This window comes from Chrysochloris asiatica, unplaced genomic scaffold (assembly GCF_000296735.1).
Source record: "Chrysochloris asiatica unplaced genomic scaffold, ChrAsi1.0 scaffold00102, whole genome shotgun sequence".
In the NCBI taxonomy this organism is placed as follows: Eukaryota; Metazoa; Chordata; class Mammalia; order Afrosoricida; family Chrysochloridae; genus Chrysochloris; species Chrysochloris asiatica.
Window position 1 is genome coordinate 1279408 of NW_006408620.1, and position 26602 is coordinate 1306009.

At 43.8% G+C, this 26602-nt stretch overlaps 1 protein-coding gene across 2 annotated transcripts in view; it reads right to left on the bottom strand.

Annotated features, from left to right (window-relative positions):
- The window catches only part of PRKCB (protein kinase C, beta), a 448755-nt gene that overhangs the window by 113486 nt on the left and 308667 nt on the right, over window positions 1–26602 (bottom strand). For both annotated transcript variants that reach the window (XM_006867193.1, XM_006867194.1), the window contains exon 9: window positions 16864–17010. In XM_006867193.1, the coding sequence (XP_006867255.1) occupies window positions 16864–17010 (147 nt within the window). The remainder of the gene's footprint in view (window positions 1–16863; window positions 17011–26602) is intronic.

The window sequence follows — 26602 nt, forward strand, 5'->3', positions numbered from 1 at the left end:
TCACTGGCTCTTGATCATATGCTACCTCTTGAAATGGTTGAACATAAACCATTTCTTTTTGGTACAGTGACTCTGTGTATTCCTTCCATCTTCTTTTGATGATTTCTAAATCATTCAATATTTTGCCCAGAGAATCCTTCAATATTGCAAATTGAGGATTTAATTTTTTTTTCTTCAGTTCCTTCAGCTTGAGAAATGCTGAGCATGTTCTTCAGTTTTGGTTTTCTAACTCCAAGTCTTTGCACATTTTGTTAAAATATTTGACTTTGTCTTCTTGAGCTGACCTTTGAAATTTTCTGTTTAGCTCTTTTACGTTTTCATTTCTTTCATTTGCTTTAGCATCTATCTCTATGCTGGAGAGCAAGTTTCAGAGTCTCATTTGACACCCATTTTGGTCTTTCTATTCTTATCTTCTTAATGACCTTTTGCTTTCTTCTTGTACAATGTTCTTGAAATCATCCCAAAACTCTTCTGTTCTTCGGTCTTTAGTGTCTAATGCATGAAATCTGTTCTTCAGATGATCTCTAATATGTTCAAAGTTATATTTTGGCTTTCATAGACTTAACATTTTCTTCAGCTTCAGCCTGAACTTTCATATGAACAATTGATGGTCTGCTCCAGTCTGCCCCTGGCCTTGTTTGGCTGATGATATACATGGAGCTTGTCCACTGTCTCTTTTTCCACAGATGGAGTCAATATGATTTCTATGTATTCCATCTGATGAGGTCCATGCATATAGCTGTCTTTTATGTACTTTAAAAAAGGGATTTGCAATAAACAAGTCATTGCAAAATTCTATCATGTGATCTTCAGCATCATGTCTGTCACCAAAGCCATGTTTGGGTAAATGTGAATAATAGTGGTGTTAACTGGTCTTTCTTGTAAGTTTATGGATATTATCCTCTCACAGAGAGCATTGTACTGCAAGACAGACCTTGATATGTTCTTTTGATGATGAATACGATGCCATTTCTCTTCAATTTGTCATTCCCAGCATAGTAAACCATGTGACTGTCTGATTCAAAACCTGTCCATTTCAGCTCACTAATGCCTAGGATATCGATGTTTATGCATTCCAATTTTGACAATTTCCAATTTTCCAAGATTCATACTTTGTACATTCCATGTTCTAATTATTAATGCATGTTTACAGCTGTGTCTCTTCATTTTGAGTTGTGCCCCATCAGCAAATGAAGGTCCCAAGAGCTTTACTCCCACAGGCTTTACTCCATTCATGTCAACACGGTCCACTCTACTTTGAGGAGTCAGCTCTTTCGTATTTTGAGTGTCTTCCAACCTGAGGGGCTCATCTTCTGGCACAATATCTGACAATATTCTGATGCTCTTCATCATGTTTCAGTAGTCAACATTCTGGTGCTGACAGTGTCCCACTGCTATTCATAAGGTTTTCAGTGACTAAATATTCACAAGTAGTCCATCTATCTGTCTTTCTTCCTTGCTTGTCTTTGTCTGGAACCTCAGCTGAAACCCGTCCACCATGGGTGACCCTGCTGGTATTTAAAATACTGGTGGCACAGCTTCCAGAATCACAGCAACACACAAGCCACCACAGCAAAACAAACTAACAGAGAAGTGGTGGATTTCTGTCATAAAGGCCATATTTTCTAAAGGCTGATCCTTCCTCTTTGTTTCCAACCTTTGCATTCCAATCAGCAGTAATTATCAATCAATCTTGATGGCATGTTTGATCAATTTCAGATTGAAGAAGTTGGTGCAATTCTTCAATTTTATCATCGCTGGCTTTATTGGTTGGTGCATAAATTTGAATAATAAAATCCCTAAGAGCATCTAATTCTATCACCTCTTATAACCCTGCCACACTTGGTGACTTCCTAAAATGTAAGCTTTGTCTGGACTCCTTTGGGTTCTTATTTTCATATGCTCTGTGACAACCTCTTGATGGAACTACCCCTTCTCCCCTTAATCCATTCCAACTCACTGAGTTCTCTGGGATCCTGTTTCATGTACAATTACCTCTTAACCTATTGCCACGGAGTTGATTCTGACTCAAGCCACCCTAAAGGACAGAGTTGACCTACCCCATGGATTTGGCAATAATCTTTATGGAAGCAGGGACAGCTGGTGGGTCTGAACTGCTGACTTTTGGGTTAGCAACTGAGCACCTGACCACGGAGTTCAATCATCCTCAAACCCTAGCCTGAACATTTCCCTCCTATTCTGCCTTAGCCATAGCTGAATTTTGGCTCAACCCCTTGGATCCCGTATCCCTGATGACCGCTGCAGGGGGATATCTGTGACTGTCAGCCTCAGAGTTGGGGGTGTAATTTACAACCTCTTTGCTGCTCAATTATCACTCTGCTCCACCCACTGTTCAAGAACCAGCAAACCTCTCCTTCCAGAAAGTTCATGCCCTTAATGGAGTCCAGGTAGTACAGTGGGTTATGAGTTGGGCTGCTAACTGCAAGGCCAGCAGTTCAAATCTAACAGCTACTCCATGGAAGAAGGATGAGGCTTTTTCCTTCCATAAAGATTTATAGCCTCAGAAACCCTATACAGGGTTGATATGAGTTAGAACCGACTTGAAGGTACACAACCTTGACCACCATTACCATCATGCCCTTAACATTTCCAAGTCTACATCACTCCATCCACAGCTTCAGTAAGATTTCCCATGATCCTTTGTTTTCAACATGTCCTAGGAGCTCAGCTCTTGAAAGCCCTAACTCTAATTTTCCTACATCCTTACATGTATTCTTACTGTTCAAATTATCAAAGGTTCTAAGTACATTCGAAACAGGTGTGCTGAGATTTTCTTTTTTACAAGTCCGGCTGCCAACCTCAAGGTCAGCAGTTCGAAACTACCAGCGGTTCCATGGGAGAAAGATGAGGCGTTCTGCTCCCGTAAAGATTTACAGCCTTGGAAACCCTGTGCAGGGTCACTGTGAGTTGGAACGGACACTACGGTACTTAACAACAACTAGTATCCTATGAAGTCATGTGGTTTTAAGGAATCAAATTCATTTACCTCTGGCAGTGAATGAGAAGTCAGGAGAAATGATTTCAGACTTTTAGCAATGCATTTTGGAGACAGCAACTGGGCAGATTTGCTAACTGAAGAAGTATTTCAGAAAAAAAAATTTGTGAAGTGGTATACTGGGGAACGGATGCTAATTGGTAATTAATCATGTGGATCTGGGTGGGACTGAATCATGTCTTGGATACAATCTTAGAGTTGGCTAGATGAAAATAAGAGCAGTGGCCCTCAGCATGCAGAAGATAAAATGTGGCTATTTTATGATTTATTATACAAAATTTTCTTTTTATACACGATAAAAGCACAAATCTATGTGGCAGTATGATTTTCAGATTAGAGGTCAGGTTGCCAGGTACCCTTAAGCTGTCTGCCTTCTGAAATGACGCCATGTCACGCTTAGATTTCATCCAGTTGAATTTTTGTCCACTAGCAGAGAAAGCCTGGTGTGGCGTTGTGGGTTAATGCACCAGACTGCAAAGCCGGCGGTTCAAGCTCACCAGCTGCTCCTTGGAAACCCTATACAGGGTCACTATGGGTCGGAATCGACTCACCAACACTTAACAACAACAACAGCAGAGAAAGCCAGTGGAAGCTTGAAGCGCAGAATGGAAGGGCCTTGAGCCTCTACATCTCTGCCTCCTGTGGACTTGCTACTGTTAAACAAATGTCACTATGCCCCGGAAGGTATGACTCACAGAGACTGCTGGGAAGGGGGAGGAGAAGGAAGGAGGAAATGTAAATCTGAACTACCTAGCTCTTATGTGTTTTCCATGATGATGCTTGGCGTGTATTTACTTTGGTTATAATAAGAAATGTGAAGAAACTATTATTTCAACACTTTGGGTTTTATCAAGTCTAATTGTTGGTAGTGCTGTAGCACTGGACCATGAACCACAAGGTTCACAGTTGTAGCCCACCAGCCTCTCCTAGGGAGAAAGATGAGACTTTCAGCTCCCGTAAATATTTAAAGCCTCAGAAGGCCTATAAAGGATCACTATGATTCAGTAAAAGAGGAAAACCCCCAATGAGATGGAATGGCACAGTGGTGGCAGCAATGGGTTCAAGTGTAGTAATTGTGAGGTTGGCACAGAACCGGGCAGTGTTTCATTCTGTTGTGCCACAGGGTCAGAACCGACAACCATCAGTGATATCAGCGCAACTCAGATGACAGAATAGATGTTTCAATTCTAATGATTAAAGTGTTCTTTTGAACTAAATTACATAAATGTTGATGACATGAATGCTTAGTCAAATTTCTTTGAATCATCTCAGTTGTTGTTGTTAGGTGTCACCGGGTTGGTACTAACTGTTATGCACAACAGAACGGAAACACTGCCCAGTCCTGAGCCAACCTCACAATCGAAACACTGCCCAGTCCTGAGCCAACCTCACAATCGTTGCTATGCTTGAGCCCATTGCTTCTGCCACTGTGCCAATCCATCTTCCTCTTTTTCACTGAGCCTCCACTTTATCAAGAATGATGTTCTTCTGCAGGGACTGGTCTCTCCTGATCATATGACTGAAGTGTGAGAGCCGAAGTCTAGCCATCCTGGCTCATATACTCATTGCTCATATGCAAGTTTAGGCTGAAGCTAAAGAAAATTAAAAAGCGCCAAAGTATGACCTTGAACAAATCCTACCTGAATTTAGAGATCATCTCAAGAACAGATTTGAAGCATTAGACACTAATGACTGAAGGCCAGAAAAGGTGTAGGATGACATCAAGAACATCAAACAGGAGAAAGCAAAAAGGTAATTTAAAGGACAAAAAAGAAGAAGAAATTTAACTGCTATACAAAAGGAGAGTCAGAGAAAAAAGAGGAAGACCCCCAATGAGATGGATGGGCACAGTGGCAGCAGCAGTGAGCATTGTGAGGTTGGTCCAGGCCCGGGCAGTGTTTTGTTCTGTTGTGCACAGGGTCATATGAATTTGTACTGACTCAATGACACCTAACAACAACATACTGACTTAAGGGAAACTTCCTATTGGCCTGTGTACCAGATGGCACAGTCATTTTTCATGTTTCTCTTAGATAGACTGTCTATACGATACGTTCAGATTCTGTTCCCTTAATCCTTCCTTATGTGTGTTGATGTTGTTAGCTTCTGTCCAGTAGACCCTTGATTCATGGTGCTCCCATGCACCAGGGGATTGGACCATTGCAATTCCCAGGGTTTTAATTGTCTGGCCTTTCACCCTAGTCTAGTGTAGCCTGGAACCTCTGCTGAGACCTGTTCAACATCACACCAATATGTGAACTTCCAATGACAGATTAGTGGAGTCTGAATGAGAATCCTATTTCCTTATGCGTTATCACCAGATCGGGCCTAGAAAGCATGGCTGGTGGGTTTGAACGACCAACCCTGCAGTTAGTTCAATGTTTATCCTACAGTGCAAATCTACGTACAGCAAGTATAAAACCTAAATTACTAATATTTTGTTTTCTTTAATTAAATTAATTTTTTGGGAGAAAATGGATTCTTATCTGTCCTTGTTCTGGCATTTGCTAACTTCTCAGTAGTGAATGTAGGGGGTATAGGAAGGGAGCAAGTCTCCTCATTAAGGAGAGAACTGGAAGGCTTGGGAGGGTGGGTGGAAGGCCTCACAATGACTTGGGAAAATGAGTTGGCAGAAATATACTGCAATCAGAACTACGCGTGAAGAATGGGGGTTAGTAAAAGATGCCATAATTGGGATAGAACCAGAGAGAAGGCCAGAAGCCAAGATCAGACAGCAAATGTCAAAAGATTCTCTGGAAGAAGATTAAGGGAACAGGTAGCAAAGGCTCTGAGATGTCTGTAAACCATGTGATAAAGGAACGGAGCCATATGGCATAGGAAGATAGCAAAGCAGGTTTAATTAAGCAAAGGGAAGTACTTTTGATTGTATGATTATATAACCCTATCCTGTGTGTGTGTGTGTGTGTGTGTGTGCATCTGTGTGTTCGAGAGAAAGAACACAATATGTAGCATTAATGAGATTAAAATCAGGATAGACTACAACAGGAGCTCAAAGACTTTAGAAAAGAAAGTCCTTTGTTACTGGTAGGAAAGAAACTGCTTTTTAATCTCCTTGTAATTCAAAGTGATGTGCTTTGCTCTAGCAAGAGCCTCTGTAGTTTGGGACTTGGAGCTCTGGGTGGTATGTGCTGTGGGATTCTTATGTAGGAAGCCAAGATTCCCCAAAAAATGTTTTCAGGGGCTTTCCCCCCCAAAAAATATATATACACTTTAAATGAATTATAAGGACTTAAAACATTTACTGATGAAGATCAAAGACCACAACCTTCTGTATGGATTGCATCTCAATGTAAAGAAAACAAAAATCCTCACCAATAAACAACATTTTTATCAAAGGAGAAAAGATTGAAGTTGTCAAGGACTTCATTTTTCTTGGATCAACCATCAACACTCATGGAAGCAGCGGCCAAGAAATCAAACGAGACATTAGGCAAATCTGCTATACAAGACGTTTTCAAAGTGTTGAAGAGCAAAGACGTCAGCTGGAGGACTAAGATGCTCCTGACCCAAGCCGTGGTATTTTCAATAATTTCATATGCATGTGAAAGTTAGACAGTGAATAAGGATGACCATAGATAGAAGAATTGATGCATCTGAGTTGCAGTGTTGAAGGAGAATACTGAAAGTGCCATGGACTGCCAAAAGAACCAACAGATCTGTCTTGGAAGAGGTTCAGCCAGAGTGTTCCTTGGAGGCCAGATGGCCAGACTTTGTCTCTCATACTTCGGACATATGGTCAGGAGGGACCAGTCACTGGAGAGGGATATCATGTTTGATAAGGTGGAGTGTCAGAGAAAAAGAGGAAGACCCCCAGCGAGATGAATTGGCCAAATGGCAGCATCAATAAACTCAAGCAAGGCAACAATTGCGAGGTTGGCCCAGGACCGGCCAGTGTTTCATTTTGTTGTGTGTACAGTCGCTATGGGTCAGCACCAAGTCAATAGCACCTAACAACAACATACATATAGATAGATATATGTATGTATGTATACATACATATATAAAATAAGGTTATATATGTGTGTGTGGTGCTGTAGGATAAAACACTGAATGACAAGGTCTGTTTGAACTACAAAGTCAGCAATTCAATCTTATTATATGGTATAATCTTATTACACCAGGGGAATCCTGGTGTGGCGCTGTGGGTTAATGCTCTGGACTGCAAGGTCGGTTTGAATCACAAGGTTGGTCGGTCAAACTTACCAGTCGCGCCTCAGAAACCCTATACAGTGTCACTATGAGCCGGAACCGACTTGAAGGCACTTAACAACAACAATTTATCAATACATGTCAAGCCACCAAGAGTCTAGGATCATACAGGTCCAACTTCGACTGTGAAATGCCAGTTACTTAGCTGTATGACTTGGAGCCTGCTATTTCAACGTTCTGTATCTCACTTCTGTCATCTGTAAAAAGGAGACACAGTCCCTAGATCATGGTGAAATTGATACATATAAGACACAAGAACAGATACATGGTAAAGATTCAAAAATGTTTGCTGGTACATTGCCACTGAAGTACAAATGACAGGAAGGCAGATATTCTTGCTGTTTCCTCGGCATCTAAAAGCATGCAAGGCACATAGTAGGTGCTCACTGAATACTTCCTGAATCAATTATTATTAAACCTTTCCCATTAGACAGATAACGCAAAAGCGATGATGTCTTCCCAGTATGGTGAATGGGTCCCAACCTTATTTTCAGTTCCCCTTACCTCATGCCTGCCCTCTGTGGTCACAAGCAAGCCATTATGCCTTGTGCTCAGGTCTGGAGAGTTGAGGAGTGAGGAGATCACAGATAACCTTGAAGACTTGTTTCAGCAAGTTGCCGTGGACAGGGGTCATAGTGCCAAAGAGTAAAGAATGGGTGGGTAGAGAAGAAATAGAGGCAGCAAATCTCAAAGAGCAGTTTTGATTTTCTGGGGAGGATTAAGATCACAGGAGTCATTTTTAAGGACGTAGGAAATGTTGAGTAAATAGAAGCAACTAAAAACAACAACCGAACAGAGTAGAAAAAGTAAAGTTTAGCAGGGTAAAGAGTTGATGTTAATGGTGGTGGTAGTGTGCTGTGGAGTCGGTTCCAACTCATAGCGACCCTGTACAGGGTTTCTGAGGCTGTACATCTTTACGGGAGCGGAAAGCCTCATCTTTGTCCCGCGGAGCAGCTGGTAGTTTCGAACTGCTGACCATGAGGTTAGCAGCCCGACTCATGGGGAGGAACAATTCAGAACCTGAACCGGAGGTTCAGAATGTAACCAGAGGTTGGAGAATATAATCAACGCCACTGAACTGTACAGAAACAGCTGAACTGGTGTATATGTTAAACAACAAAAAAGTAAAGTATTGAAAAAAGCGAGAAAGAAAAGGATATGGTGGAGGGGAAGTAAAGATCAGAGACTTTCTATACCTTCCAGATATTAACAAAAAATAAAGCAAAAGACTTTTTATTCTTTGGGCAGCCTTTCACGACAGTAAAGGGACAATTATTTTTCTTTCAACAAATTCTCCTAGAACAGGTTAAATATACAGCTAGTCCTGGTGTGGTGCTGTGGGTTAATGCACTGGATTGCAAAGTTGATTTGAACTGCAAGGTTGGCGGTTCAAGCTCACGAGCTGTTCCTCAGAAACCCTATACAGAGGTCGCTGTGGGTCGGAACTGACTTGATGGCACTTAACAACAACAACAGGGTGAGGCTGCCCTGGTGTGGCACTGTAGAATAAGCACTGGACCGGTAACCACAAGGTCAGCAGTTCAAACCCACCTGCCACTCTCAGAAACCCTACACAGGGTCGCTATGAGCTGTAAAAGATTCTACGGGGGGAAAAAAAAAAACAAGAAGAAAAGAAAGTGAACTTAAAATCAATTTTTTAAAAAGTATGACAGCACAACGGAGGCATGTATATGCCAAAAAATTAAATTAAAAAGTTTAGATGTTGTTGTGAAGAGCTGCCAAGTCGGTTCCGACCCATAGCGACCCTGTCTAGGGTTTCCAAGGAGCAGCTGGTGAGCTTGAACTGCTGACCTTGCAGTTCAAACGACTTTGCAGTTTGGTGCATTAACCCACAGTGCCACACCAGTTTATATATGTGAATGATTACTATTTGGGACCTGAGACCTGCACTAAAATCCGTCCTGTAGTATATACTCTGAATTTTGAGAGGGAGTGCCTGGCCTCAGCACCTGAGACAGTGATTCATCAATGCAATCTCTAGAGGTGCCTTTGGGGGCATGAAGGGGGTCACTGCCTCACCCTCAATGGTCTCTTTGTTGTCGTGAACTTGAACCGCCAACCTTGCAGTTCAAATCAACTTTGCAGTCCAGTGCATTAACCCACAGCACCACACTGGGACTAGCTGTATATTTAACCTGTTTTAGGAGAATTTGTTGAAAGAAAAATTATTGCCCCTTTACTGTCGCAAAAGGCTGCCCAAAGAATAAAAAGTCTTTTGCTTTATTATGACTGACTCATAATGACTCTGTATAGGGTGTCCAAGGAGTGCTGGTGGGTTTGAACCACTAACCTTGTGGTAAGCAGTTCCGTGTTGATCCACAGCACCATACCAGGACTCTATGGTCTCCTTAGTGACAACCATAACTTTAATGTCATCAACCTCTCGGGCAGTTCTGAGGCATGTCAAGCACCGGAAGAGCTGCTTTTGATTTTCCATCACGTAGCTCATATAAAGCAGTAGCAGAGGGTGGGACTTCTGTACAGAGCAGCGTATTACCTGGACACTCCAGTTCAAAGGATTTACCACTGTTCTCTTTGAATTTCAGAAGCTGTCAACTTCATCCTACTTGATTTATTCCTGGCTTGTGCTGGGCCTCAGGGAAGTCAGCACTAACACCTGGCACGGTCCATGATTTGAACACAAGAAAATGTCACGGAAGAAAGGAAGCTGAAGTTTTTGAAGTGGGGGGAAGAAATGGGAAAATGGGAAGGCGAACTCAGAAGGTCTTTTTCTTTTTTTAAAGCTTTTATTGTGAACGGAGTGATAGTTTCCATGGGAGAACATCATCATTGCAATGATTACAATCTCTTCCGTGCATCATCATTCAACAATATTTGCGCCCATTCCCTCTGTTTTTGTTTTGTTTGTTTTTTTGGCGGGGGTGGGGGGGGGAGAAGGAAGTACACAAAAACACTCAGGAATAAATAATAATTTAAACAACCAAAGGGCACATTAAGTCAAAAGGTCTTTTGAGTCACCATCAAAACCAGAGTGCACAGTGGGGAACGTGGCTGAGACCACTAGCTATCTACCAGAGCTGTCTCCCAGCCTCCTTTGCACCAAGGTGTGACCACGTGATGTTGTTCTAACAGAGCGTGGGTAGAGTGATAGGGACCACGGGCAGACCAAGACTTTGAAGAAGCAGCTGGTGCCTCCTACACACTCTCTTTCCCCCTCCGCCCTCAGAATAATGACAAAAACAAGGCTGCCGGGATGAATGGAGCCTTGTAAGACAGAAGGGCCCCGGGACCCTTCAACACCATGTGGAGAGAGTGGGTGTGATCACAACCATTTAGGACAGTTACATGAATGAAAATCAAATTTCTATTGGGTCTGAGTTAGTGAATATTTGTGTTTGTGTGTGTGTGTGTGTGTGTGTGTGTGTGTGTGTGTGTGTGATTACGAACCACAAAGTCAGCAGTTCAAACCTACCTGCTACTCCTCAGAAACCCTATACAGGGTTGCTATGAGACAGAATCAACTCAACAGCATTTAACAACAAAATTTGTTACAGGGAGTCCTGGTGTGGCGCTATTTAAGATAAGCATTGAACTGCTAACCACAAGATCAGTGGCTCAAAGTCACCAGATGCTCCTTGGAAATCCTTTACAGGGTCCTATGAGTTGGAACCAACTTGAGGGCACTTAACAACAAAATTTGTTACAGACTGATCCACAATCAACACTCAATGAAAGTAGCAATCAAGAAATCAAACGAGGTAGAAGTTTTGTAACAAAAACAGGGGAATAATTAATTTTACAGTCCAGAAACAGAGGACCCTAGGACCATCAAGGAAGAAGAGCACAAGCGGAATGCAGGACCTCATCCAGAGAAGCAGCGATGCCAGAGATGGAGGCAGAGATGGAGACTTGGAGAGAGAGAGCAGCTGGTGACTCCAGATTCATGGGAAGAGAAGGACTAAGAGTCAGTGGCCAGGAGGCAGACTTGCAGAATGTTACCTTTGGAGGTGTAAATTATTATATGTGTCTGAGTGGGTTTTTTTGTTGTTGTTGTTTTGTTTTAAGAAAAGCTAGAGAGAAATACTGTTAACTGATGGTACATGGAGGGGATTAGAATCATTGTAATCAAACAAGGTGTATGATTTGTTGAATCAAATGATGGTCTGCCTGTCCTATAAACTTTTACTCAATCAACGATAAAAACCTTAATAAAAAAAAAAAGAAATCAAATGACGTATTGCATTAGGCAAATATGCTGCAAAAGGCCTCTTTAAAATGATGAAGAGCAAAGATGTCAGTTTGAAGACTAAGGTGTGTCTGACCCAAGCCATGGTATTTTCCAGTTACCTCAGATGCCTGTGAAAGCTGGACAGTGAATAAGGAGGACCACGGAAGAACAGAAGCATTTGAGTTATGGTATTAGAGAAGAATATTACAAGTACCAGGGACTGGAAGAAGACCAAACATCTGCATTGTTGTTGTTGTTGATATGTGCCGTCGAGTCGGTTCCGACCCATAGCGACCCTGTACAGGGTTTCCGAGGGTGTAAATCTTTACAAGAGTAGAAAGCCTCATCTTTCTCCTGCGGAGCGGCTGGTAGTTTCGAACCGCTGACCTTAAGGTTCGCAGCCCAATTCGTAACCACTACGCTACCAGAGCTCCTTAACATCTGCATTAGAAGATGTAAAAACAGAGGGCCCCTTAGAAACCAGGAGGATAAGATTTTGTCTCTCATACTTCAGACATGTTAACAGAAGGGACCAGTTCCTGGAGAAGGAAATCACGCTTGGTAAAGTGGAGTGTCGGAGAAAAAGGGGAAGACCCCCAAGGAGATGAACTGACGCAGTGGCAGCAGCAATGGGCTCAAACAACAATTGTGAGGACAGCACAGGACTGGGCAGGGTTTCATTGCGTTGTGCACAGGGTTCTATGAATCAGAACCGACTAGAAAGCACCTACCACAAAGGCATGTTGTTATTGTTATTAAGTGCCATCCAGTCAGGTCCGACTCATAGAGATCCTGTATAGGGTTTCCAAGGAGCAGCTGGTGAGTTTGAACCACCAACCTTTTGGTTCAAACCGACCTTGCGGTCCGGTGCTTTATCCTACAGTGCCACATATGCAGTCCTCACAATTCACAGAGTGATACGCTTAGGATTTTTGCATTTTATTGTATGTAAATTTTTACTATATGTAAATATATGGTGAGCAAATAATTCTGGTTAATGATATTCAGGCTGAAGAGTTTAGAGGTAAACCGAACAGAAGTCCGCAACTTGTTTTGAAATGGATCAATAGAAGGATGGTGTTATCTTATAGGCTGAATTGCGTCCTTCCAAAACACGTGATGTATACGTCACACTAGAAGGTTCTCATACAGTGGAAGGAAAATGTGAAACAAAATAAAAATCATTAAAAAAAAAAATTAAAAAAAAGGGGGCTTATTGGTCATACTGAGATGGTAGAATACCCAAAAACTATGGTTACTAGCACGCTTCAGGTCTGGACATGAACTCACCCCCATGGTTTAATTTTCAACCAAACAACAGACAGATCTACACAGAGAACAGTAACACCAGGGAAGTACAGCTACCTTACAATAATCAACAATTTGAGCATTTACCTAAGGGCAGAGTTCAGAAGGGTTAGGAAAGGAGAAGGAGTGTTAACAGGAAACGCAGGGAGGAAGGGGGATACATGATGTTACATTGTGGGGATTGCAATCAATGACCTGAAGCAAAATGTGCATGAACTGTTGAGTAGAAAACTAATCTGCTCTGTAAACCTTTACCCAATTCACAATAAAAAAATTTTTTTAATAAAAATAGTAAAAGGAAACAAATGTGTTGTAAATTCTAACCTCTATGTCTAACCTCGATGGAGTCCTGGTGTGGGGGCTCTAGCACTAAGATCTTAAGAGGGTTTGAACCACAAGGTCAGCAATTCAAGTTCACCAGCTGCTCCTTGGAAACCCTATACAGGGTCTCTATGAGAGCTAATGACTTGAGGACATTTAACAACCACACTCCAGCAGGGGGTGAGGGTGGGAGGGGGAGACTGATGCCAAGACACATGGAAATATCCAAGGAACCAGGACACAAGCTGAAGAGACAAGGACCTCCCTCAAAGCTGACAGACAGGGAAAGAAAGCCTCCCCCAAGAGCAATCACCCTGAATCCGGACTTCAAGTCTTCTAAATTTGAGAAAATAAATTTCTGTTCATGAAAGCCTTCTACTGGTGGCATTTCTGTGGCAGCAAAACTGAAGAACTAAGACAGAAATTGGTACCAAAGCTAACCAAGCAAAGAGGGGAGGGAGTAGGTGAAAATCTCAGAATTAGGGTCCTCCTTCCTGTCCCACCCCATCTGTATGCCAGTCAGGACCTGAGATACCTTTTGTTAGTTATGGTGGACTCGCCTGATGTAATACGTTGTTGTTGTTAAGTGCCTTTGAGTCAGTTCCAACTCATAGCAACCCTGTACAGGGCTTCTGAGGAGCGGCTGGTGAGCTTGAACCACCGACCTTATGGTTCAAACCGACCCTGCAATCTAGCGCATAAACTCGCAGCGCCCAAATGTTCACTGACGCAAAGAGACAAGGTATCACTGTTAGGCATCTTGGCTAGAGATAAAATAGATGATCCACACATAGAATGGGTGGAAACGGTAGAAAAATCCTCAAATGGTAGACTAGAGGAATCCCGAGAACATGCCATGAGATACCCTTTAAACTTTATACTAAAACCATCCTGGCGAGCACCTTTCAGCTATAGAGCAGACGGGCTCATAAAATAACAAATATCACCTGTGAAGCCGGGTATGGTAATGTAGGATAAGCATTCAACCTTAAGGTGGGTTTGCACCACAAGGTTGGCAGTTCAAACTCACCAGCAGCTCCTCAGAAACCCTATCTAGGGTCCCTATGAGTCGGAACTGACTCAACGGTGCTTAACAACAGCAATATTATAAGATGTGTTGTGCTCCTTTAAAAAATCATCCTTCTGAGACCAAATGATCAACATTTACCCTAAAGCAAAGACGATAAGATAAAGGGGTCAGGCAGAAAAGCTACATTAATGGAAACAGAAACAGAATGAAAATAAGGAGAATATCGACACATTGTGAAAAATGTAACCAAAGTCATGAGTAATATGTATAGAAATTGTAAAACGGGAACTGAATTTGGTATGTAAGCTTTCACCAAAGCATTAATATTATAATACAAGAGTTGTATTTGGTGGTGGTGGTGGTATGCCATGGAGTTGGTTCCGACTCATAGCGTTATGGTGTGTCTATACATTATCATGGACTCCTGGTGTGGTGCTGTAGGATCAGCACTGGACTGTGAACCACAAGGTCAGCAGTTCAAACCCACCAGCTGCTCCTCAGAAACCCTATACAGGGTTGCCATGAGTCAGAACCAACTCGATGGCACTTCACAACAACCACAACTACTACTAGTAGAGAAAAAAGTATGTTGGAGAAAAATTGGTCTTTTTTGAGTGAGTGGTTAAGAAAGCCTTAAAGGAAGTGACATTGAAATTGAGATGTGAATTACAAGAACCAGTCATCCGTTTTGTAACAAAAGGGGAGTGGTTGATCTTGCAGTCCAGGAGCAGAGGACCCTGGGACCATCAAGAGGGAAGAGTGGAGTGCAGGACCCTATCCAGAGAAGCAGCGATGCCAGAGATGGAGGCAGAGACGAGGACGTGGAGAGATGGAGCAGCTGGGGACTCTGGACTCAGGGAGGGAGAGGGACCGTGTGCTGATGGCTGGGGGGCAGGCTTTCGGGCTGTACCATTTGGTTGTTTGAATAGTTATATATTCCTGAGTGCTTCAGTGTACACTGGAAAAAAAAAAACACAAAAAAAAACCCCACAGGGAATGGAAGCAAATGCTGTTGAATGATGATGGATGGAGGAGACTGTAGTCATTGCAATGAAACGAAATACTATAGGTTGAATGTAAAGCTGATGTTCTCCCATGTAAACTATTACTTAATTCACAATAAAAACTTTAAAAAAATAAAAAGAACAAGTCAAGCATGCAATGGCCAAAAGGAACAATATCACCAAATTTCTAAGGGGCGATGGACATTTGTGCAGTTTAGAAACCTGTTGCCACTGTTGCCACAGCAGAGTGGGTGATGGGAAAGAAGTCAAGAAAAAGACAAGGGCTAGATTATCAAGGGTCTAGTACCAATGTCTGTTTTCTAACTGCAGTGGGAAGTAAGCAGAGGCTTGTAAGCAGGCACACGTTCATCAAATTAAGTTTTCAAAATTACCATGGCTGCTAGACTGCAAATAAATTGATTATAGGCAACTAGTAGGCAAGCAGGGAAACCAATTAGGAGCCTCTATAGGGGTCCAGGTGACAGGTATGTTGAGATTAGGACTATATTAGTGAAGATGAGAGAAACAGTGAATTCATGTTATACTTTGGAGAAGGAGCTGTCAGGATTTGTGGATGAATTATAGATCGTTAGGGTGGGAAAGGGAAATAAGGATGAAAGAAAAAGGGGGAGCCGTCAAGGATAATGCCTGATTTTTGGCTTAAACTACTGGGATGTATACGAAATTGATATTGTTTGCACACCTGAATTCGTGGTATGAGATTTATACTAGACATCTTTGTGGCACACAAAGGGATTAAAAAACACAAAACAACACTAAACAAGTCAGAAATACTTATCACACAATCTCAACTTGAGTAAAACGACATCTCAGGGTGTCTATAAAAGCATCCAGAATCATTATACAAGTCCCAGGGTCATCCTTCCACTGAGCGGCTGTTTGAAAGAAGCCAATTCCATTCTTGGCTGCCAGAGTGATCTTTTCCAAGCGACAAAATCCACTCATGTCCCTTCTCTGCTTAAAAACTTTCAATGGCTCCCCACTGCACTTTGAATACAATCCAAACTGCTCATCAAAGCTCATAAGGTTTTGCATGATCAGGCCCCTGCCCACCACTGCAACTCACAACCTCCCACTCTCCTGTGCTCACAACGGGGTTGGTCTCCTCCCTTGGGACCTGCACTTCTCTGCCTGAGACCTTCTTTACTCTAGCTCTCTGAATGCATGCTGGCTCCTTCTCACCATTCAGGTCTCAGGCTAGGTCACCCCCTCGACAGTCTGAGTGGGTCCCCTCTCAATTTGTCTGTAACACTGTATACATTAGACACCGTACCCACTGCCAGCAAGCAGATTCCATCTCATAGCGACCCTGTATATTGTTTCCAAGGCTGAGTAAAATTTTACGGGAGCAGAAGGCCTCATCTTTCTCTCTGGTGGGTTTGAACAGTTGACATTACAGTTAGCAGTCTGCTGTGCCTCCTGCTCCTATTACAAACCGGTGTGGTGCTGTGGGTTAATGCGCTGGACTGCAAAGTCACTTTGAACTGCATGGTTGGCGGTTCAAGCTCACCAGCCGCTCCTCAGAATCCATATACAGGGTCACTATGGGTCGGAACCGACTCAATGGCACTTAACAACAAATGACACACTGTAGTGTAGCTCTGTTTGCTTTTCACGATCCCCCACCCCACCCCCACCACCACTAGAATCTACACCCGTGAGAGCAGAAAATGTCAGCCAATCCTCCTGGAGCGGGTGAGCCCCAAGCTGTGCCGGACCGTACCTTGCCGAAGCTGCCTTTCCCCAGCACCATCAGGAAGTTAAAATCTGTCAGCTTCATCCGGTCCCTGTTGCCGTTGTTGTCAAATTTGGATATGGTGTTGGTCGTCTTTTCCTCTGGAGCCTTGGTCCCCTGACCGATCTTGGCCCTCTGGAGGGAGAAGCACACAGGAAACACTTTTAGGATTTGAGGATGACACACATACACAACTATGTTCTACTGGTTCCCCCACCTGTGGAGAGGCACGGCTGTTCATCCAACCTGCGGGCCTGACACCTACAGGCCATCCTTGATTCCCCCTCGCCTTTGTATTCCTCACATCCCATCATCACTAGGAACCACTGGTGTTTCCTCCTAGCTGCCTCTAGTCATCACCAGGTCCTTCATCTCCACCCACGTCACCTGACCTGTTGCCACCGCTCACCCTCCACACTGGGCCAAGGTGTAGACAGAGAGCTTTCAGTCTTGTCTCTTCTCTGCTTAAAAACTTTCAATGGCTCCCCATTGCACTTTGAATAAAAGCCAAACTCCTCAGCAAAGCTCATAAGGTTTTGCATGCTCAGGCCCCTACCTACCACTGCAGCTCTGGACACTGGAAACACCCAGTTCAGGCCCCCCCTGCTTATAATGCTTCCATTGTATCCTAGCCTTTTTAGAATAAAGCCTAAGGTCATTTCACTGGCCCATGTGGCCCGCCCTGCCTCTCTCTCCCCATTTCTTGGTTCCTTCATCTCTGCACCCCAGTCTCATGGTCCTTTCATTTCCTTCAGTGCTCCTATCCACTCCAACCTCAGGGTCTTTGCACCTGCTGCTGCTGCTGTGTGGCTAGTTTCTTCTCTCCCCTTATCCAAACTAGTCACCCCGGCTACACATATCACTTCCTCACAGAAGCCTCCATTGATCCTCTCTAACTGGATTAGGCACCCCTCCTATTTGTTACCGTCATTCACTTATTCTACTTTATATCAGATGCAAATTGTCTGTTTCCTTGTCTCCCCTAAAGAGCCAGAAACTGCGAGGGCAGAGAACGCATCTCATCCATTCACCACAAGATGAGTATAGTTTCTGACTGTGGACATGAATACATGTTACACCTCATGGAACAAGGAGGGGCTCAGTGCTGTCAGTAGCAGAATGTTGTTAGTACTGTCGAGTGGGCTCCCATCATAGCGAACCTGCATAGGACTTCCAAGGAGCAGCTGGTGAATTTGAATCTCCGACCTTGCAGTTCAAATTTATCCTACAGGGCCACACCAGAATGGCAAATGCTTTGGAGTGTGGGAGAATTGGGGGCCAGCAGCAAGAGACCTGGAATCACCAGGACTTTGTCGCTGAGCTCACCTTTAGGAATGAGACAATGTGAAGTTAACAGTTGGGGTTCAGCTCCTGACTTTGCCTCAGATAAGCTGTGTGACCTGAGAGTCAGTCAGCTCATGGAACCCCACTTCCCAAACATCCCCACACCTTCCCAGCTCTCAGAGCATAAGTCAAAACCACGTCTCTGCTCCTTCTCCTTGTCGCCTTGCCTCTTTGGTCTTCCCTAAATGCACCAAAGTCCTGGTGTGATGGTATAGGATAAGCACTGGACTGAAAGGTCAATTTGAAGCACGAGGTGGGCAGTTCAAATCCACCTGCCGCTCCTCAGAAACCCTATACCGGGTCACTGTATATGAATCGGAACTAACTCAACAGCACTTAACAACAAGCAATGCACCACACCAGCCCCTGCCTCAGGGCCTTTGCACCTGCAGTTTTTCTTTACTTGTAATGACCTTTCTCCAGAGTTTCCTCACTTCTGACAACCCTACCTTAGAATTCTTGTTTTTGTTAAGTGCTGTCAAGTCGGTTCTGACTCACAGCGATCCTATCTAGGGTTTCTGAGGAGCAATTGGTGGATTTGAACTACTGACCTTGTGGTTCGCAGTCTAGCACTTATCCTACAATGCCATACCAGGTATACTCCCAGCAATGTCCTTCCCTATTTTAGTTCCTCCACAGCACTTGCCATCCATCTGACAACCCATATTATTACTTCTTTGTTAACTTAACGTCTTTCTCCTCCACTGGAACATGAATGCCACGAGAACAGTTCTGTTTTGTTTTCTGCTGTATTCCTGGTTTCTACAGCAGTGCCTCACACAGAGTCGGCACCTACATGCATTTGGTGAATGGAGAATTGCTTCTCTCTCTCAGAAATTTCCCTCACACGCCTTAGCAGTCAATTCCACACCCTCAAAGGTCATTTCTATTTTGATCTCTATCCCTCAATCCCCTTTCCTGGGAAGTGCATGAGATAATGCATTAGAGAGTTCTTAGCGCCATCCCTGGCACATAGTAGATGCTCAGTGAATGGAAGCTGTTACAATTGCTGCATTATTTAACTGTCTTTTGATGACCAAGGTAACAGAAGTCTTTCTGGGATTGGGGTGTCAGGGAAGATTCATTCAGTATATCCTTTTGTGCCTTCTGTGTGCAAAGAGCTGTGCTAGATGCCGAGGATAGATCTGGAAGCAAAACAGATAGAGATGCTCAAAGAACTTGTATTTAAACAGGGATGGAGGATATGTTGGAGTTGCCCATCAAAGAAGTTGGTGTTGGCAGCAGGAACAGTATTTATAGAGCAGAGAACAAGATACATTAAGGAATTTCTTTATTAGCTGCCACCAACTGAGCTCTTTGGTGACCCACGCACAATGGAAAGAAATGCTTTCTCATTCTGTGCCGTCACCATGATCGGCTGTGAACTGAACTATTATGATTCACAGGGTTTTCACTGGCTGAGTTTCAGAGGTTGATAGCCAGGCCTTTCTTCGTAGTCTAGTCTGGAAGTTCCGCTAAAACCTGTTCCGTATCATAGCAACATGCAAGCTTCCACTGACAGATGGGTGGTGGCTGTGCGTGCGGTGCCATGGCCAGGAATCGAACCCGGGTCTCCCCCATGGAAGCTAAGAATCCCACCACTGAGCCACCAATGCCTTCCACTTTAAGGAACTTGGTGTTGTTGTTAAGTGCCGTGGCGTCGGTTCCGACTCATAACAATCCTGCATAGGGTTTCCAAGGAGCGGCTGGTGAGTTTAAACCTCTGAACCCATGGTTACCAGTCGAATGCTTCTCCTGTTGTACCACACCGGGACTCCACATTAAGGAACTAAACACTGTCTGTCTGGCTGCAGCATGGAGTGTAAGGCAGACGTGGCCTGGGACACAGCCATAAAGGTTAGATGCACCTTATGAAACAGAGTAAGGAGTTTGGGCTTGATTCAGAGGCTGATGGGAAGCTTCGGAAAGGATTTAAGCAGGTGATATAGCAACAGGTATTAGCTCTTGCCCAATGGGTAAAGTTTCAGAAGGTATGGTTGTTGTCTGGCTCTATGGGCACAATTGCTGTCTCCTATTGGATGGGAAAGAGAAAAGCCCTCATATCCACATACAAGAAAACAAAAAAATGAACCAGCATTGAGAAGCTCACCCTGGGTGTGGTGCTGGAGACCAATTCGAAGAAACTGCAGTGATCAGGATGAGAAATGATGGGCTTATCCCATGAATGGAATGAAGTGGACCTGTTTGGGAGACAGACCTATCTAGGCTGGGTGATGAATTGGATGCAGGAGAAGAGATATCAAGAATGAAGGATAACTTCCGGTTTCTGTCCTGAACAACTGGGGGATGGTGCCTTTTCCTAAGATGGGATGAAGTGGAAGCGGTGCAGGCTGGGAAGTGTGAGCATGAGGGTGGGAAGAGGATCCCTCTTCACAGTGGCTTAAAACGGCAAGGCCCATTTCTTCCTTGAGATACTTATTCTAGTGAAGCAATTCAAGGACTAAGACTGACCGAACATCCACCATTGTTTTCTCCTTTTGTAAGTAATGTTTTGAAAATTGAGACAGATCTATAGCCTGTGAACTTTGACAACTGGATCTATATCCACATAATGCATACCCTCTGGGTGGCACAAACAGCTAACACATACATACGGCTGCTAACCGAAAGGTTGGAGTAACCCAAAATGTACTTTGGAAGAAAGGTCTGGCAATTTATTCCCACTGAAAACCTCACAAACAGTTCTACTAACACTCATGGGGTCACCATGAGTTCGAATCAACTGGAAGACAGCAACTGCTTTTTGTTATATTTTCACCCATACCTCAATTAAGATATAAAACATTTCCATCGCACTGAAATTTCCCTCAGTCAATTCCACATTCTCAAAAGCAATTTGTATTTTAATTTCTATACCGAGAGGTCGCTTGGGCCTGTTCATGAACTTCATCTAAATGGATTCACAGAGTGTGTACTCTTTGGTGTCTGCATTCTTTCACTCTCCATCGTGTCCAGAGATTCAACATGCTGCCAATGCACGAACCAGCAGCACTTTTATCATCGCTCATTGGCACTTGATGGTTGTGTTGCTCTGTCTTCCCATTTATGAGCAGGTGGCTACTAATAAAGCTGCTGTTTTGATCAAGCTATTTTGTAGTAAGTTATGTTGCTGTTGTTAAGTACCATTGAGTCGGTTCCGACTCAACATGATCCTTTCTAGGGTTTCCAAGGAGCAGCTTTAAACAACTCTGGGGCAGCCAAGCGCAAATACCTAACAAAGTGTTGCATATGTGATCGGGAGTTCAGAAAGGACATCTGGACTTGAAATAGAAATTGGCACAGAGGTGGTAGTTGAAACCACGAGGGCATCAGGGAGACTGTAAGTAAGAACAAAACTTTGAACATGGGCTTTCTTGAGCTAGGTCTTCCTGCTTTCTCAGATGCTGCGTTTTCCAGTGCTGAGATTTGCCCGGACTGTCCTAACACAAACAACTCCCTCCTGCCCTCCCCACCCCACTGACACCTAACTCAAGACCCATTTAATTCATGCACTCCATCCTCCTGCCTGGGATGGTCCAAGCCCTGCCTGTCTGTCCCTGGGCCCCAGTTCCCCCTACTGCTACTTCCAGCTGCATGCTACCTGGGGGTCCTTCAGACCCTTCCAGCAAAGTGTGACTGTGGCACTCACGTGGCCAATTTCTCCACTGGACGTGGCTTAAAGGAACTATAGGTGAGAAAGTGCTTTTTCTCTCTTTCAACAGGCAGGAAGTAGCCAACAGTTTTTCATTCCTCAGCCCTGCAAGCTCCTTCCCTTGATCTGACCTTGGGCCTGAAGCCCTCCTTCTACACGCTGTCCCAATTTGATTTTGTGACTTTCTCATTGTGTGTCAATATCTACAGTCCAGAAGAAGTTGATCAGTGTTATTGGACTGGTCTGCACGGTGTTTATTTTTGCTGTTTTAATATTTAAGTAAGTTGCCAACTGTTAAAAAATCAGATGGCCTACATCCTAGTGAATTGGCCTAATATCATGCTTAGTGCATCTGTTCTATCATCTCCTAGTTCACGTCACAGAGTCTAGGGTCTTAAAAGTGTCCATCAAAGATACAACAATTGGGCTCTTTTTAGCTGGAGCAACAGGGGAAGCAGGAGAGTCAGGAAGAGGAGGAGGAGATGGAATGTGTGGTCAATGGCCTCCATGAACAACTGCCTCCTTGCCATGAGGCCAGCAGGACTGGACGGTGTCTGGCTACCGTGACTGAACATTTTGATCAAGGATTCTATAGAAGAATTCTGGGGTAAATGCAGAAAAGAATTACAAATTCTTGTGGAATCCAGACCTTCTAAAACCGTGGAGGCTGGATGAACTCCCCAACCAAAGCTATCTCAAGGTCTTCTTAAAACCAAACAATAGTTTAACTCATCAAGATTGTCCACCTTGAGCATTGTACGTCTTAAAGAACTACCCACATGGGACCAAACTGACAACAGCAACTTCAAAGATTAATAGGTAACTTAGGGGCAGTGAGTTTATGGTTAGCTGTTGCTAAGTGTTGTTGAGTCAGTTGTAACTCACAGCAACCCAACCACTGACCTTGTGGTTCAAACCAACCTTGCTGTCCAGGGCTTATTCCAAAGTCTCATGGTAAGTGGGGATGAACAATTTGAAGAATATAAGTAATGTCATTGAACTTTACTTGTAGAAGATGGTGAATTGTTGTATGATACTGTTGTGTATTTTCTAAACAAGTGTATTTATTATTGTATATATTCTAAAAAGTATTTTTTTAAATAATTAACAAAAAAAAATCATATGTTCCGTGAAAACTTAGATTCCCAACTTCTTTTCGAAAAAAGTAAAACTGATGACATCACTGGACCCCATTCTGTAGGGTAGGGAGCTGGGCAGTGGCTTTACCTTCAGCTGGGGTCCATGTTCTTGTTTATTCCAGTCCTCACCACACCCTGCTGTCTTACCTCACAGCTAGTTCCCATCTGGTCTACCTGGCTCCTAAAAGCATTGGATTTATGACCCTTATACAATGAGCCTTTGGAGGACCAGAACCCTGGTTTCCAGGGATCCTCGTGCCTAACAGGCAGGCAGATATTCCAGCAAGAAGTGAACATTTCAAAATTGAGGCCCACATTACAATCTTCCTTTTATCTTGCTGGGTTTGGAGAGTCCTTTACAACTAGGAACACGCTAATGGTTGCTCTTTCATGTCTGCAATTCCCAGCACTGGAACTTGGTGCTCAAAGAGAAAGCAAAGAGCCCTACCTCTCTCCAGACAAAATCAGGGAAGAGTGAAGGCGGCTCGGCAGCCAGGCTCCAGGCTCATTTCAGATGATTAATGCCTACTCTGGCTCAACTCCTCTGCCACTCCACCCTGCAAGAAGTTACTTCAGGTACTGCCATCCGCTCAGCAGTAAAAACAGAAGACCCCCACTGTTAAGGCACCCCCCCAGTAGGTTCTCCTCAACACCTAAGCAGCTTTTTCCAACCCAGAAGGAGCCAGGTCTAAGCTTTATCTATGTCAAAGGGAGAGCTAATAAATGACCATGACTACAATGCTGTTGTTTTTAAGTGCCATTAAGTTGGTTCTGACTCAGTGTGACCCTGTATAGGGTTTCTGAGGAGCGGCCGGTGAGCCTGAACCGCTGACCCTTCAGTTCAAACTGACCCTGCAGCCCAATGCATTAATCCGGAGCATCACACCAGGACACCAGACAACAATAATACCACCTAGCATTTGAATGCTGATGACACACCAGACACGGTTCTGAATGCATGATCTCACTTAATCCTCACCATCCCCATTTCAAAGGAGCTCTGGCAGCATAGTGCTTAAGAGTCAGGTTGCTAACCTCAAGGTCAGCAGTTCAAAACTACCACAGGTTCCGCGGAAGAGAGATGAGGCTTTCTGCTCCCGTAAAGATTTACAGCCTCAGAAACCCTCTACAGGGTCACTATGGGTTGGAACTAACTCCATGACACTTAACAACAATGACAATAATCCCCATTTTGGGACTCTTGGTGTGGTGCTATAGCAGAAAGCACTCGACTGAAAGGTCAGTAGCCGCTTCCCGCTGTGAGTCAGGGGACCAACTTGATGGCACTTGACAACAACAACAATCCCCATTTTACAGATGAGGAATCAAGCTCAGAGAGATAAAGTAACTTATCTACAGTCACTCGGCAGAGAAGTGGCAGGGTCCAGAGCCAGTCAGTCTGCTGTGAGAGTCTGTGCTCTTACCCCTCAGATTACAAGGCATAGACCAGACCACAGGCGCCCCACAAAGACCCCGGGTGCTCAGCTCTCTACCTGCTGGCTTCCTTTCTAGTTGCAGGAGCAAGTACAGCCCACAAGCAGAGCAAACTGAAAACATTTATAATTGTTCTGGAAACAGCCTGCAACTATGACTCCAACCCAAAACCCACAGCCATCAAGTTGATTCCGACTCATAGCGACCCTGCATACAGGGTTTCAGAGGTTTCTTTATGAGAGCAGAAAGCCTCATCTTTCTTCCACAGAGTAGCTGGTGGGTTTGAACTACCGACCTTGTGGTTAACAGCTCAATGCTTAACTCTGCAGCTCCACCAGGGATCCTTTAACCACTGACAGGAGGAAGACCAGCTGCTGCCAACTCAACTCTGACTCATGACAACCCCAAAGGCTTCTCAGTGGCACCTACAGTGGACCCAACCCCACCAATGCTTCACCAGGTTTCAATAGCACCTATGGTGGACTCAGACCTTGGATAGCAGCCCAGTGTGTTAACAATTTGCACCACTCAGTGACTTTGGTGAAAGGACACCTGGCAGGTAATACCCATTTCCTTGTCTCTTGATTGGGAAAACTCTAAATTCTGCCTTCCAATCTTCCCCAGTTGTCCACAGTGGTAATTTCCTTGACAACAAGAACTTTCCCAATTTCCGTCTCTTCCCCCTCAACTCCATGGTGTGTCCAGAGACCACCTTCCAAATAAACTACGTGAACTTGAATATTTAGAGTCTGTTTGGGGGGAAATGAAACCAGAACTACGGTCAGCTTTAGGATCTTGGGAAAATTATTTAACCTATCTGAGCCTCAGTTTCCTCATCTTTTTTTTTTTTTTTTAAGGCAAAGTTCGGGGCAGAAGGGAGATGTTAATGGTAACTACCATTTAGGGTAATAAGGATTAAATTACATGGGTTAATATTTGTAAAGCAATTAGAATAAATGGCACATAATAAACACTTTGCTAAATAAATAAATTCTAAGATTGTCAGAAAACACATTCTGAACCATCCAAAAAGGACTCTTACTTTTCCTGGCGGATCAGCAAGTCCACAGCACAAAGGAAAGCTCCAGATGAAGTCAGCGTGCTCATCCTGACATATACCACGTATGGAAGCTGCAGCAAGCTCACCCTACCATGAAATTCTATTACCCCAATTCCAGTAGCTCGATTTTACCTTCACCCAGAATTTCTCCAGATAAGAGGCTTGAAAGTAATTTCTAAGTCATTCCGGGCGCTAATTGGTTACTGCACAGGGATTACATTTCTCACGTTCAAGGTCAACTAAAATTCCTTGGTGTGTCTGAGAACAATTTTTGGTCTGTTGGAAACAGTTTCTTAATCAACAACTACAGTATGGAGTGATTATAATTCAGGCATAAACAAGCGTTTGCAGGCTCTTTGCTAGAAATAAAGGGACACATTTTGTTGCATGGAGATAAAACAATCCTTTACTTCAAGCCAGAAACTGGCCCAGACGAATGCTCTGGTGGAGTCAGAATGCTTTCCTTGGCGTGCTGAAATGTCACCCAGACACCCTAAGACGGAAGAAATCATTTTGCAAAACTGAGACTTGCCTTTATAAAAGAAAATACGAGCTTGGGTTTTCACCCACAATTGTTCGTTTTTTTAAACACAGCACCAAACGGCCACCACCCCATCAGCTAGTTGCAGGAAAAGATGTTCTTAGGAAGGGCTGTCTCCCTGCCCTAATTTTTATCACGCAGCATTTAGTTCTCACTTCTTTATCATTTCTCTGGGATCTAGGCCTTTGGATTCCAGGGGGTGGTCCTCAGTTGTGGAGTTCACTGTTGTTGCTGTTGCTAAGGTGCCAACAAGTTGGTACTGACTCATAGTTGACCTTGCGCACAACAGAATCAAACACTGCCAGGTCCTGCACCAACCTCACAGTCGTTGCTACGTGTGCGCCCACTGCTGCTGCCCCTATGCCAATCCATCTCATTAGGGGTGTCCCTCTTTTTTGCTGACCTGCACTTTATCAAACATAATGTCCTTCTCTAGGGACTGAGTTCACTGGAGAATGACAAACCCAAGGCCAACATGCTCATTGTACTGGTTCCCAGCAAGGGACATTCTGCTGATCAGAACCACCTCTCTATTCCATGTGGTATGGAGGACACAG